General features: G+C 47.4%; 1 protein-coding gene across 1 annotated transcript in view; it reads left to right on the forward strand.

Annotated features, from left to right (window-relative positions):
* PTK2 (protein tyrosine kinase 2) overlaps positions 1-13204 on the forward strand; it is a 192888-nt gene that overhangs the window by 106044 nt on the left and 73640 nt on the right. Inside the window, 5 exon segments of the mRNA NM_001075250.2 lie at positions 1058-1112; positions 6661-6801; positions 7527-7604; positions 8321-8428; positions 10434-10551. Coding sequence (NP_001068718.2) covers positions 1058-1112; positions 6661-6801; positions 7527-7604; positions 8321-8428; positions 10434-10551 — 500 coding nt within the window.

Here is a 13204-nt window from a genome sequence, read left to right on the forward strand (position 1 = left end):
TTTATTTTTTTATATTTTATATTCATTTTATTTTTTTAATGTACAAGATACTTATATTTCATTTTTGTCCATGATCCTTTTATATCTTCTATGTCTCCTGATCATCTTTCATGTCCAGAGGCTTTGCTTTATCTTACTAGCGTGATTGCCACCTAGTGGCCAAAAAGCCTGGCTCACTTATATCCAAAGTATCAATAAGTAGAAACTTTGTTGTTGCTCAGTTGTGTCAGACTTTTTGTGACCCTATGGGACTGCATCTGGCTCCTCTGTCCTTCACTGTCTCCCAGAGTTTGCTCAGATTCATATGCCATCTGTGATGCCATCCCATCATCTCATCCTCTGTCGTCCCCTTCTCCTTTAGCCTTCAAGTCTTTCCCGTGAGAAGGATCCATTCTCTCACCTGTTTTCTCGGTCAGAATGCCGTGAGGCACTTGTTATTAATGGTTGGTTTTGTAGCCTGATCTAAAGAAAATCACTGGGACTTCCAACATGTCCTCACGTTCAGTTTTTTGACCTTAGGCCAATCACTTAATTTCTCTTTTTGTTTTGCTTTCTGTGTGAAACTTAGATTTTAAACATTGACTGATGTTTATTTTTAAGGATCATCAGATTTTAGGATTAATCTAAGGTAATTTAAGCATCCCTGGTATAACTCAAATCTTTTTCTAATCAGGCCAGCCTACTTTCTATATAAATATAGCATTATCCAGCTGGAATTGAGGTTTATAAGGCTAACTTTCAAAGAGTGTTCAAAAAACTGCAGTTTATTTACACATTGTAAAAGAGGCAATATTTAGAGGGTTTGTAATAGTTAAGGGTTACAAAAACATTTTCTGCCTAAACCAACTTGTCTCAATGTTTTCTGCACACATCTAGAAAATTACTTGTCCCAAGTGTTCCATGACTATGCCAGTCATTTGGAGCTTTAATATATGTATTTCCTTCTTGAATAATGTGTGGAAGGATAAATAAACTTCTTTTATGTTCTTGCAACAGTGTCATTATATGTACTGATTTGGTGGTATCATTTGTTAATTTACTTCTTTCTGTATTTCAGGAAAGATGTTGGTTTGAAGCGGTTTTTCCCTAGGAGTTTACTGGATTCAGTCAAGGTAATTAGCATCGTCTTTATCATACTCAGATGACCGTGTTAGGCAGATACCTCCCCCGTGCCACGTGCTCTTCCCTCTTACCTATAAAAGTCTGAACATAAGAAGCTGACAGTTACTCTAGTCGTATTCATGGGAAGTAGACTTTTAAAGGTGGAGCTTTCTCCCAGAAAACCATGGTTTTGTGTCTTGATTGTGTGTGCACTCAGTACAAACCAGGAGCGTTGTGTTCACAGTGGTGAATGCATCACCTCAGTCTTCACAGTCTCAGTTTCAACTCAGAGAAGTAAAGCAGCAGCACGTGCAGAGCCACAGGTGCTGCTGTGTGTGTGTGCGTGCTTGCTTGCGTAGACGTGCACTCTGAAGGTCTGTCTTCTCTTGACTGGGGGACGCTCCTTCCTGTTAGTAACTTCTTGCAGAATGCCAGCTCCTGCCTCTGTTTGCAGCTCCCACCGCAGGGGAGGGGACATCGGGGATATGATGTGTGGCTCCCCAGCCCTTCCACAACACGGTCGAGTGCGTTGTGAGAATAGAGCTTTGTGTCAAGTTAGAGTCCAGCTCAGAGGAGCTCTGCCATTTCCTAGCCTCATGATTTGGGACCTGGTTTCTTATTTCCACAACAAAGGAAATAGGGTAGGTAGGATTGCTGTGGCTTTTTAGCACATCAGTGTGTGTGTGTGTGTGTGTGTGCATATGTGTGTGTGTGTGTTAGTCGCTCAGTTGTGTCTGACTTTGTGACCCCATGGACTATAGCCTGTCAGGCTCCTCTGTCCATGGGATTTCCCAGGCGTGAATACTAGAGTGGGTTGCCATTTCCTCCTCCAGGGAGTCTTCCTGACCCAAGGGTCACACACACATAACACAAGCACCTGTCGCAGTCTAATTTATAAACTCTGGAACTGTGGCTGTTGCTGCTGTGACTTTGTGTCACAGAGGTCACGTTCCACGCTGGAGCAGCCGTGTGGACACCATCCCGTCCACTGACGCCCAAGCACAGTGGTTCAGAAGCTGGCTCTGGAGCTGGCCTGCGTTGGTGAAGGTTCTGACCTGACACCTTGAGTCGCGTGGGGCTCAGTTTGATCTGTAGCTTGAGGCCGTAGCATGGGCACAGAAGCTTGCCCTGTGCACCCGTCTGCCCTTTGCTGGGTGGACTGGAGGGGAGGTGCTCACGAATGTCCGACACTGTTCTTCAGGGCGTCTGCCCCGTCACTGGACAGAATCTCGCATGGCCCAGTGCAGCCTTAGAAAGCAGGAAGGGGTGTGAAGGTGGCTGGGTCACGTTGGTAGGCCCTCCAGTGGCCATGTGTGCATCCCGGGGCGGCCTCAGAATCGTGCAGAGTCTGGTCAGAGCTGTGTGCAGGGAAGCAGTTACCCCAAGAGGCATGGCTGCTGGCATTTGGGAGTTCAAGAAGTTATCCTGCTTTTAAAATGGGTCCTCATACTCAAAATAGGCCACCCCAGGTGCCGGCCTCAGGCGCTGCGATACACGTGTAGCTGAGGTGAGAGACCCCCGTGACACACCTTCTTGTTTCTTCTAGACTAACCTATAGAATGGCCTGATCAGTTAATATTTGGTTCTCCAAGAGCCCCTTTGTCTTCTGTGCCTTTCCCCTTCATATCTGGATTTCTAGAAGATCCTTTGTAGTTAATGCTGACCCTGAAGTGTCAAAAGTTTACCTTATATTTGATGGAACGAGGCCTGGCGTGCTGCGATTCATGGGGTTGCAAAGAGTCAGACACGACTGAGCGACTGAACTGAAAGCTATGATTGATTGATTGATGGCAAATAGGATTGGGGTGTATGTGCCTGATTATTAAAATTAATTTATAAGATATTTAAAACTTCTCTCTCTTTGATCTTAGTGCCAGAGGCACGTTTTTAAAAACACCGGACCAGTAAAACTAAGTCAGTCGCAACACGAGGGAACTAACTGTCTACGAAATTGTAATTATTACTCTTCACAAGTATCAGGGAGCTGTGACAGCTGTGGGGACGGGGGGTGTGCGTAAGTGTGGCGTGGGGTCTGGGAGCAGCGGGGCGTCCGTGGGCAGACGAGAGCGTCTCAGAGAGGACCTCCTGGCAGCACTGCTTTCGTGTCTAACGGCTGCGTCAGTGTCGTGTGAGTTGTTTTCTTCAGGGCATGGGGTGGGGCGGTCGATGGGAATTCTGCACTGTCTTTACAGCTCTTCTGTAAATCTAAAATTATGTCACAAATAAAAGAGCCAGATTTCAGCTTATTTGAGTATAATTCATAGTAGAAATCTCATTTCAGGATTAGAAATGTTACGAGATCCACAGTTAAGTATCTGTACTTCAGAGTAATAGAGTGATTTCCTAGGCCCCTCCCAGGAGCATTTAAGTTACTCATCATTCCCGTTCCAGTGTGAGCACAGAAGTACCCGGCTCAGCACTCACTCAGCCTCTGAGTCCTGGCCTCTGCACGGAGAGTGCCCCCCTGGTCTAGACCCCTGTAAGGAGGCTGGAAAGGAGGCATGCTTTAGACACACGCACGTGTGCACACACACACACACACGCACGTGGAGGCTGGAAAGGAGGCATTCTTCAGACATACACACGCGCGCACGCACACACATGGAAGCTGGAAAGGAGGCATGCTTTAGTGACCCACACGTACACACACTGGAATAGGATCAGCTGTAAAAAGAAGGAAATCTTGCCATTTGCAATAACATGGATGGTCCTTAAGAATGTTGTACTCAGTGAAGTCAGACGGAGAAAGTTATATGAAAAGAAAAAGAAAAAACATTAAGCTCCTAGATACAGAGAACAGGTGGTGGGACATGGGGGGAGTGCGATGGGTGCAGGGGTCACCAGGTGCAGACTTTCAGTTACAAGTGAGTCCCGAGGATGTGATGTAAAGCACGCTGACTAGTTACTAGCACTGTGTCGCATACTTCAAAGTTGCTGGGAAGCAGGTGCTCATCACAAGAAAAAAAAAGCGTAACAGTGTGAGATGGTGTTAACCAGACATTGTGGCAGTCGGTTCACAGTGGTGATGTGTGCAAGTACTGAATCGTTATGCTGTACACCTGAAGCTAATACAGCCTTGTATGTCAGTTACAACTCAATTTAGAAAAACACACTTGACACGCACTTGTTAACAGACCTAGAGTTGGCATCTGGGAGAGGGGGAGATAACGTAACTCCTCGATTCCTGTTTCTTAGTGTATTTTTCTTTTCTGGCATATTTTCTTTAGGATTATATTAACCTTTTCATCCAGGAGGCCCTCAGAGGCCATTGTTCTACTAAGAGCAGCATCTGATAAATGTTGTTCAGAAGGCTGAATAGCAACAATTTCTGATGCTTCATCCTAGTAATACCGCCTTCTCTTTGTGTATGGACTTGTTGAAAACCAACTAGCTGTCACTGACAGATGCCTTGTTTCAAACACAGAGAGGATATTGAAACCCTGTAAATAGGGAGGTATATTTATTAATATCAAGAGATTCTAGGGAGTCAGTTTTTGTAAAACTTTTTCCTCACTGAAAAAGAAGGAAAGAACTGATGCTTTCTAAGACATCCTTCTTAGAAATGAATCTGGGGCTCCTCTCAGACAGCAAGCGTTTTCTAGTTCCTGCCCAGCACTGGTGCTGTATGTGAGATCTCTTGGTCCTCTTGGGTGGCCTCACTGAAGCAGAGACCCCGAGAAAGCTTAGGTACTCCTGACCAGGCGCCCCTCTTGGCTGGCGGGAAGCCAGGGTGTGGCCCTGTGTCCCAGGAAGCTAGCCCGAGCCGGCACGCCAGCTTGTGCAGCCGCTGCTCGCCACTGTGCCTCCCTGCACCTTCGCCTGGCGGCATGTGTGCACAGCGAGCCAAAGCGAGGGCTGGGGTGGGCGCTCAGTAAGCATGCTGCGCTTCCCCCAGGTTCAGCTGGGCGAGCAGATCCGTAAACTATAGCTCGGACTGTCTGCTAACACTGCATAATTACTACTTTCAAACTTCTTTGCTCAGTTACTCGGAAGTTTTCTAGCAGGTTCAGTGATCAGGTGTGCTGTTAGTTGACCCCATGCGTGTCCTGTGGCTGAGGGTTTTGGAAAAGAGGACAAGCCATCGACTGGACTCTGTTTGGTGTGGGGCAGATGACTTCACCCCTGCTCGCCAGGGGCAGCGCACACGGCCCTTTGTGTCTCTGACATGGGGACACTGCAGCGGAAGTGGCGAGGGGGCAGAGCCGAAGAGGTTGGGCACCTCGAGGGACGTCGGGGTGCAGAGCCAATCAGCACAGTCTTGTTGGCCCGGCCAGTGGGGAGGGAGGTTCTCTTGGCGGCCCATCAGGTTTCAGGTGTCGTGGAGATCTCAGGTGGGTGAGTGTGATCCTCCAGAGGAGAGTCAGAGACTGTTTGCACAGCCTCGAGTTAGAACGGTGGTTGGACGCCATCTCAGCCATGGTGAGAGCGGCCCTTTGCAGGCCCTGGGTTTGTGGCCCAGAGCTTGGATGGGTCTTCCCCAAAATGCACTCCCTGGATTTTTTTTGCAGAGCGTCCACGACTGACCACTCACATTCTAGGCAACATCTGAGATTCAGTCCTTGCTGCCCTGGAACTCACTATGCTTCTCCTTGGTTTAGCCTCTGTGGCCTCTTCAGATTGCCTGGGATCCCATCCCTGGCTTGCCTGTCTGAGCCCCGGCCCTGGCTACAGCTAGCTGTCGGCCTCCTGTGCAGGCTTCCACCCACGCAGCTCTCCCGCGGCCGCTTTACCTGTGGGAGCACCTCGGCCCCATGCGCCCAGGATAGACGTGCCGACCCACCCTGCCTCCCTCATGCGTGCCCCCCGCGTGAGGCCCGCCTCCTGTGCGCTCCTGTGACTGTGTCTCCACCACGCCGGGCTGTCTTATTTTCACGTGTGTGTGTGTGTGCCCCGACATGGGGTCCTCTGCACACTTCCGCACGGAGCCTCCTCATTGCTAGGTCTTCACCTAGTTCTTTCATTATTCCCAAAGGATAATCTCTCAAAGGCTGTAGTTGTAAGGTATTTGATTTCTGTTACCAGACTGCTTCAGAAAGGACGTGTCGACTGCCCGGGAAGTGTGGGGTGTGTGAGGGCTGTCATCCCCCTCCTCTGCCGACCGCAGGAACCCCCGATTCCGATGAGCCAGAGCTGAACTGTATACTTTAAAATAGTTGAAAGTGAAGTGTTAGTCAGTCGTGTCCGACTCTTTGCAACCCCATGGACTGTAGCCCACCAGGCTCCTCTGACCATGGGATTCTTCAGGCAAGAATACTGGAGTGGGTTGCCATTTTCTTCTCCAGGAGATCTTCCCGACCTAGGGATTGAACCTGGATCTCCTGCATTGCAGGCAGATTTTTTTTAACCATCTGAGCCACCAGATGGTATATTATATGTTGTGTGTATTTTACTATAATTATTTTTTTAAAAAGGACCAGACTCTGATAAATAATGATGTTTGGTGAATGCAGGTGGTATTACGTGGTGCTGGGGAAGAGATGTTCCTGGGTGTTGGGGGTTACTGCTGTGGTCTTCACTTACTGTTGACTCTGAAAAGATGTTTGTGGTTTTATCACACAGGCCAAAACACTAAGAAAATTGATCCAACAAACATTTAGACAGTTTGCCAACCTTAACAGGGAAGAAAGTATTCTGAAGTTCTTTGAGATCCTCTCCCCGGTGTACAGATTTGATAAAGAATGCTTCAAGTGTGCCCTTGGTGTAAGTATGGGGATTTGCAGTAGGGGACTCGGTGGAATCTCTGTCTTTTCCATGAATACCTCAGTTTCTGATTGGGATCTAATTTGTCCCGTGTTTAACACGAGAATATTGTACCACTCTACAGTGGGAGAACAATACAAAAAGAAAATATGTCAACGTGAGACTAAAACAGTCCTTTTTAATAGCTTGCCTGTGTTCATATTTAGATTTATTTTAATCCCATCCCAGCGATTCGTTGATTAACTGTTCTCTCAGGGCTAGTTTACCTACGCAGATAATCTTCCCAAAGAAACTGTTGGCTTGAGGCTCACCGGAATGAGCTCAGTCTGTCTGTCTCTGCTCAGGCTCAGCAGATGCTGCACCATGGAGTTGTACATGCATGTGTGCACGCTCAGTCGTGTCCAACGCTTTGTGCCTGGACTGTAGCCCACCAGGCTCCTCTGTCCGTGGGATTCTCCAGACAAGAATCCTGGAGCTGCAGGGGATCTTCCCACCCCAGGGACCGAGCCCCTTTGTGTCGTGTCTCCTGCCGTGGCAGGCAGGTTCTCCACCACCAGGGCCACCAGGAAGGCCTGGCGTTGGGCACGTTCTGTGTTATTTGATGACAGAGATGAGTAGAAGCTTGTCTGGCCCCTGCTTTGGTCCTTTAATGTTTCAGTGGTTCTTCATCTAAAATACCTTTTTTTCTTCCTGGTGCCTTTGCCGTCACCTGTTTCACCTTCAAGTCAAGCTGGATTATTTCAGTAGAGCTGGCGATTGGCCCCGAGGAAGGAATCAGTTACCTCACAGACAAGGGCTGCAATGTAAGTGTGCTTCACCTCGGCAGGAAGGGGCTGGCACTTGTGTCCTGAGAGGAGGCGGCCCTGAGCAGGCCGAGAGTCTTGAGTAAATGCGTGGGATTTGGCCCTGCAGACTGACGGCTGTCATGAAATGCTTGAGGGTGGGGACTGATGGGCACGTTGTGTCTGCATGAGAAGAAAAGCCCACTCCTCTTGGGAAATGAGCTGGTGGTGTGTCCTTGTGGGAAGGGTCCTTTAGATGCCCGCTGTCTCCCCAGCACCAAAACCCTCAGAAGAACCCCAGAACAGGTCAGAGACGTTCCTTGCTCATGGTGTGTTGGGAGTGGGCATGGGTCCCTCTCTCTGAGAGAAGCAGGGCAGAATGCTCCCTGAGACCGAGACTGTCACCTGGAGAGTCAGGTCAGGGGCTCCCTCCCTCCTCTGCGTGTCTTCACGCTGGGGCACAGCGCCCCCTCGTTCAGCCCCTGAAGGTCGAGCACCCCTCTGCCTCCAGGAGCACAGAGGGCAGACACACCCCTGACCGTGAGGTGAGCAGGCGGCCCTGGCAGGTCCACGCCAGCTCCTCAGAGTGAGAAAGGCCCCCTCCTCCTGGGCGAGGTGGACAGTCAGGCTCCCCAGACACCCTGTCAGCGGGGTGGGGTGGGGACCACGGAGATTACACGGGATAGTGCACGAGTGTCTGGCATCTGTGGTCAAATGTTTGCCTTTTCTTCCCAAAGCCCACACACCTGGCCGACTTCAACCAAGTGCAGACTATCCAGTATTCAAACAGTGAAGACAAGGACAGGAAAGGGACGCTGCAGCTGAAGATCGCAGGGGCGCCCGAGGTAAGGGGGATAAAGGAGATAGCCTCTGCTCATGCTGTGTCTGTTCAGTCCTGTCTGACTGTGTGACCCTATGGCCCGTAGCCCACCAGGCTCCTCTGTCGATGGGATTCTCCAGGCAGGAATACTGGAGTGGGTTGCCATATCCTGAAACAATCATTATTTCTAAACTAGCCCTTTATTGAAAGGATTGTTTCAGGATATAGATGAAGTTTTCATGGATCATCAGAATCTCAGCTCTCTCTTACGTAATGAGCATCACATAACAGATGTGTGTGTGTGTGCTCAGTCGCTCAGTCACGTCCGACTCTTTGCAACCCCACGGATTGTAGCTCGCCAGGCTTCTCTGTCCATGGTGATTCTCCAGGCAAGGATACTGGAGTGCGTTGTCATTTCCTCCTCAAGGGGATCTTCCCAAGGGCTCAAATTTGTGTTTCCTTCTTGGCAGGCAGATTCTTTACTGCTGAGCCTCCTAGGAAGCCCTGTATAACAAATTGTTGTTGTTTAGTCGCTAAGTTGTGTCCAACTCTTTGTGACCCCATGGGCTGCAGCATGCCAGGCTTCTCTCTCCTGCACTGTCTCGCAGAGTTTGCTTGAATCCATGTCCATTGAGTTGGTGATGCCATCCAACCATCTCATCCGCTGCTGCCCTCTTCTTTTTTTGCCTTAATCTTTCCCAGCATCAGGGTCTTTTCCAGTGAGTCAGTTCTTTGCATCAGGTGGCCAAAGTGTTGGAGCTTCAGCATCAGTCCTTCTAATGAATATTCAGGGTTGATTTTCTTTAGATTTCACTGATTGATTTGATCTTGCTGTCCAAGGGACTCAAGAGTCTGTTCCAGCACCATAGTTCAAATGCATCGATTCACTTAAAAACTAATGTAGTCTTTCTGTGGAAAAACTAGAATATTATCATGAATTACCAAGAAAATCAACCTCTTAAAATTATATACATTCTGTAAACTGTGCTACTGTCTTATTTCCTGGATGGTGTTATATGTGATGTTCACTGTGGGGGGGTGGGAGCAGCGCACACAGGGTTACTTCTGCATGAAGCCCATTTGGGGCGCTGCCCTGGCCCCACTCTCACCCCTAGGCTCTGTGCTGCTGCTGCCCCTGCTAGGGCAGGTTTGTTCTCGAGGCTTCTCTCATCTCATTCTTGCTCCTCCTGCTTTGGAATCCTGGCATTTCTCAGGCTCTGGGCAGTACATTTGAGTCTCAGAATTATACCACTGATGCCATGAAATATTGAAACCTTCAGATTTCCTGAAAATCTCTCAGAAATTTCCTGTCTGCACCATGATTTTCAGGCTGTCCTCCTTTCTGTTTGCTGCCCTCAAACAATACTTGGGATGACTCAGGTGAGCTGAGTTGTTCCTTTAGAAGGAAGTTATGAAGACTATGTGAGTTAGGACGTAATTGTGTTTGAAAGTAAAAATACCACTCTGATTATCTCCTGGATAACATTTAATGACAGGTCTTTTAGGAAATGTATCATAATTGTGTGTTTTGCCTTGAAAAAAGTGATTTCTAAGCTCTTAGGTAGAGCATGCTCTGCATGCTCAAAATAATGAAATTCCACTAATTTTCTTTAAGGTTAGAAAAATTATGATGGATGGTTGATAAAAGTCTACTCCACACTTGTCTAGTTTCTAAAAGAAGCCATAATTGAGCTTACTAATTTTCTAAATTCTTAATTAGAGTATGCCTAAGGAGCCAGACCTTCTGTAGGAAACATTTTTTTTCCCCCACCTCTTTGTTCTAGAAAGTGACTCTAAGCGATTTTAGTGTCTTTTTCTTTTTTGTCTGGCTTTGCCTTCTGTCACATATTCTAGAAATAAGATCCTTAAATACCACCCTCTCTTCTCACTGAGACCTGATGACAGATCTCATCTCACTCCCACTCTCCTCTGGGCTCAAGTGCTTCTCGATCTGATGTCACGGCACAGCTGGCCCTCTGAGGAGCGGAAGGAACAATGACCGCTCTTTCTGGCTCTTCTCCCCTGTCCAGCCCCTGACGGTCACGGCCCCGTCCCTGACCATCGCCGAGAACATGGCCGACCTGATCGACGGGTACTGCCGCCTGGTGCACGGGGCCACGCAGTCCTTCATCATCCGGCCCCAGAAAGGTGAGCCGCCCCTGCCCTAGTCTTCCGCGCCGCCGCCAGGCTCGCCCGCAGCCCGAGCCCGTCCTTCAGGCCACTCTGAACGTGAAGAGCGAACAAATAATTCAGCCCAGCAAATCTGTATTCCTGCTTTTCTAGGGCAGCGACTCAGCTCACAGCCTACGAGCTGGGTTTGGACAGAGCTTAAAGGACACATGGTTTGTGTTCAGACCCTTTTGATTTGAGCGACAGCCTTAAAGTATTGTCTCAGTTACCATTAGTGTTTTTTAAATAAACTTTTGGGATTATGTTCAAGGGATTTTTTTTTTAAGCCCCTATAACTCATATAGATAAAGTCTCCTATTTGTTAAAGCTCTCAAAAGCTTAGAGCAGTCAGAGAACAAACTCGGTCTGAAGCATGATGTCTTGAATCCTCGGAACGGGGCTGAGTCTCTGTAGCCTTTTGCAAAGGGTTAAGACACAGTGTTTCTGAGGGTCTGGATTTCTGAAACAAAGCAGGAAAAAACCAGGCTTTGGAATTACATTGACCGATGGGTTCACATCATGAGCGCGTGCCATCTGCTAAGTACTTAGCTTCCTGCGCCTCAGTTCCGTCCAGGAAGGCGAGAAGAGTGGTACTTGCTTCTGTGGTCTCTGCGGGAAGCAGGATGGGAATGGCCTCCATTGGAGGTGGCTCAGGGCACCCACAGTGTCACACACTTCAAAGATTCTGCTTGTTCCCATGTGATCGTGACGCACTGAATGAGCCTGGGCTTGGGGACTTCTCATCCTTAAGGAGGAGCAGTACCTGCTCTGTAGCGTGGGAGGTGGGTCCGTGTCCACAGTTGCCCCCATCAGGCTGCCGCTCTGGGCAGGCAGACACAAGATCCTTGCCAGCACACCCCCACCCCGTGGGAAGGACGATCAGAGGAGGAGTCGGGGAGACATGAGGGATGCAGATGAGGCCCTGCACTCCTGGTGTAGACACTGCAGAGTCGTGCTGCCCAGCGGTCCAGTTCTCTGTGCTGACAGCAGGTGGAGGGCGTGGGGGTGGGGGATGAAGCAGAGGCATCGCTGGAATCTTTGTTTAAACCTTTGTTAGTGTCAGGATGTCATACTAAAGCCATCAGCCAAAAGGCCAGTAAGTGCATGAGTTCCAGGACATGAATAATCTGGCAGAACTGTTTCTTTCCACCATGATCAAACCAATAAAATCTATTTATTTATTTTCCCCCTAAAATGGAGTGTGTGTTATGATAGCTTTTTTAAATGTGAAATACAGTAGTGAAGTTGCTTTTAGAAATATCTAAAGGCTCCTTTCATTTAAAATTTTTGCATTCATGAGCTCTTGAGTTTTCATTTTGTGCTTCATTTAAATGAAGGTATATACCTTGCAAGCATTGTTTAAATGTTTTGGGAAAGTTGCTTCACATAAAGATAGTATTCTGTTAAAAATGTTAAATGTACTATAGCACCTATCTTCTTTTTGGTAAATAATTGTTTTATTTCACCCTAATTTGCCAAAATATTGTTCATCAATTTGTTGGTATATGAAAAAATAACATTCAGACATTAGGCGTTAAATGTTTGAGGCTTTAACATCTTCTTGGGTTGGTTTTTAGTTGACTTTTTTCCCCTGTTGGAAGAAACATTTTGATATCAAATCTCATGAAATGAGACACATTAAATTCTTCATTCATATGAAGACAGCATAAATGAAATCGCTTCTCATAAAAACGTAGTGGGTCCGAGGCTTTTATCAATTTTATGTGGTCTTTATAGATGATTAAGCCTGATAATTTACTTTATTCTAAATCACAGCATATGTGCTTGTGACTATTTTATAATAGATTCCTAAAGTTAAGTTATATTGCCTAATTGAAATAATATTTATTTTTTTTAAATAATATTTAAAGTCAAATGTTTTTAATGGATTATAATTAGAAATATGTGGACAGGAGCATATGTACACTTTCTAATTTAGTTTCTTAAAATTTAAAATAAGTGTAAAATATGTTTCTACAACTCTGATGCACCATTTTCCTGGTACACGCGTTAAGGAACAGTTGCATACATACCCGTCTGTTCTCTCTAGGTTATGAGCTGCTTCATGGTAAGCAACACGCATGTGTTTGTGAGTGTAACAGTTCTAAGTGACGTCTCAGTTCTACACATGAGCGCTGCTCTGCCCAGGTGCACTTTGTTAGCTCTGTGATCCACCATAATTGCTTCAATTTAGAAAGTGCTTTTATAGGTGGTATCACTGGGGCAGAAAACTGTAAGAGTCAGAAGCCACGTGCCCGAACCAGCTTCTATCAGAGTTGCTCTGTTACCCCGGACCTTCTTGTGGGGCCTTACCTAACTTTTCCTTTAATTTAGAGAAAACTCAGTGGCAGTTTTTCAATTTTTAGTTAAATTCTCCTCAGAGGAAAGAATTGTGCAAATTAGGGTCATAATTTCCCATTACCAAGACAAGAGTAACCCTTTTCCCAGGCAGCCAGGGGACTGGTGGGAAATTAACCTGGCTTTACCACCAGGTTAATCCAGATAAGAGAGGTTAAACCAGGGGCTCCATGCTTCCTGGTTCACTAAGGACAGCTGGGGAACGCGTCTCCCCAGCCCCTGAGCAAGTCCTGAGCTCCCCTGTGATGCCCCGGCCGGAGCCCAGCCGTCATCG

This window comes from Bos taurus, chromosome 14 (assembly GCF_002263795.3).
Source record: "Bos taurus isolate L1 Dominette 01449 registration number 42190680 breed Hereford chromosome 14, ARS-UCD2.0, whole genome shotgun sequence".
Taxonomy (NCBI): domain Eukaryota; kingdom Metazoa; phylum Chordata; class Mammalia; order Artiodactyla; family Bovidae; genus Bos; species Bos taurus.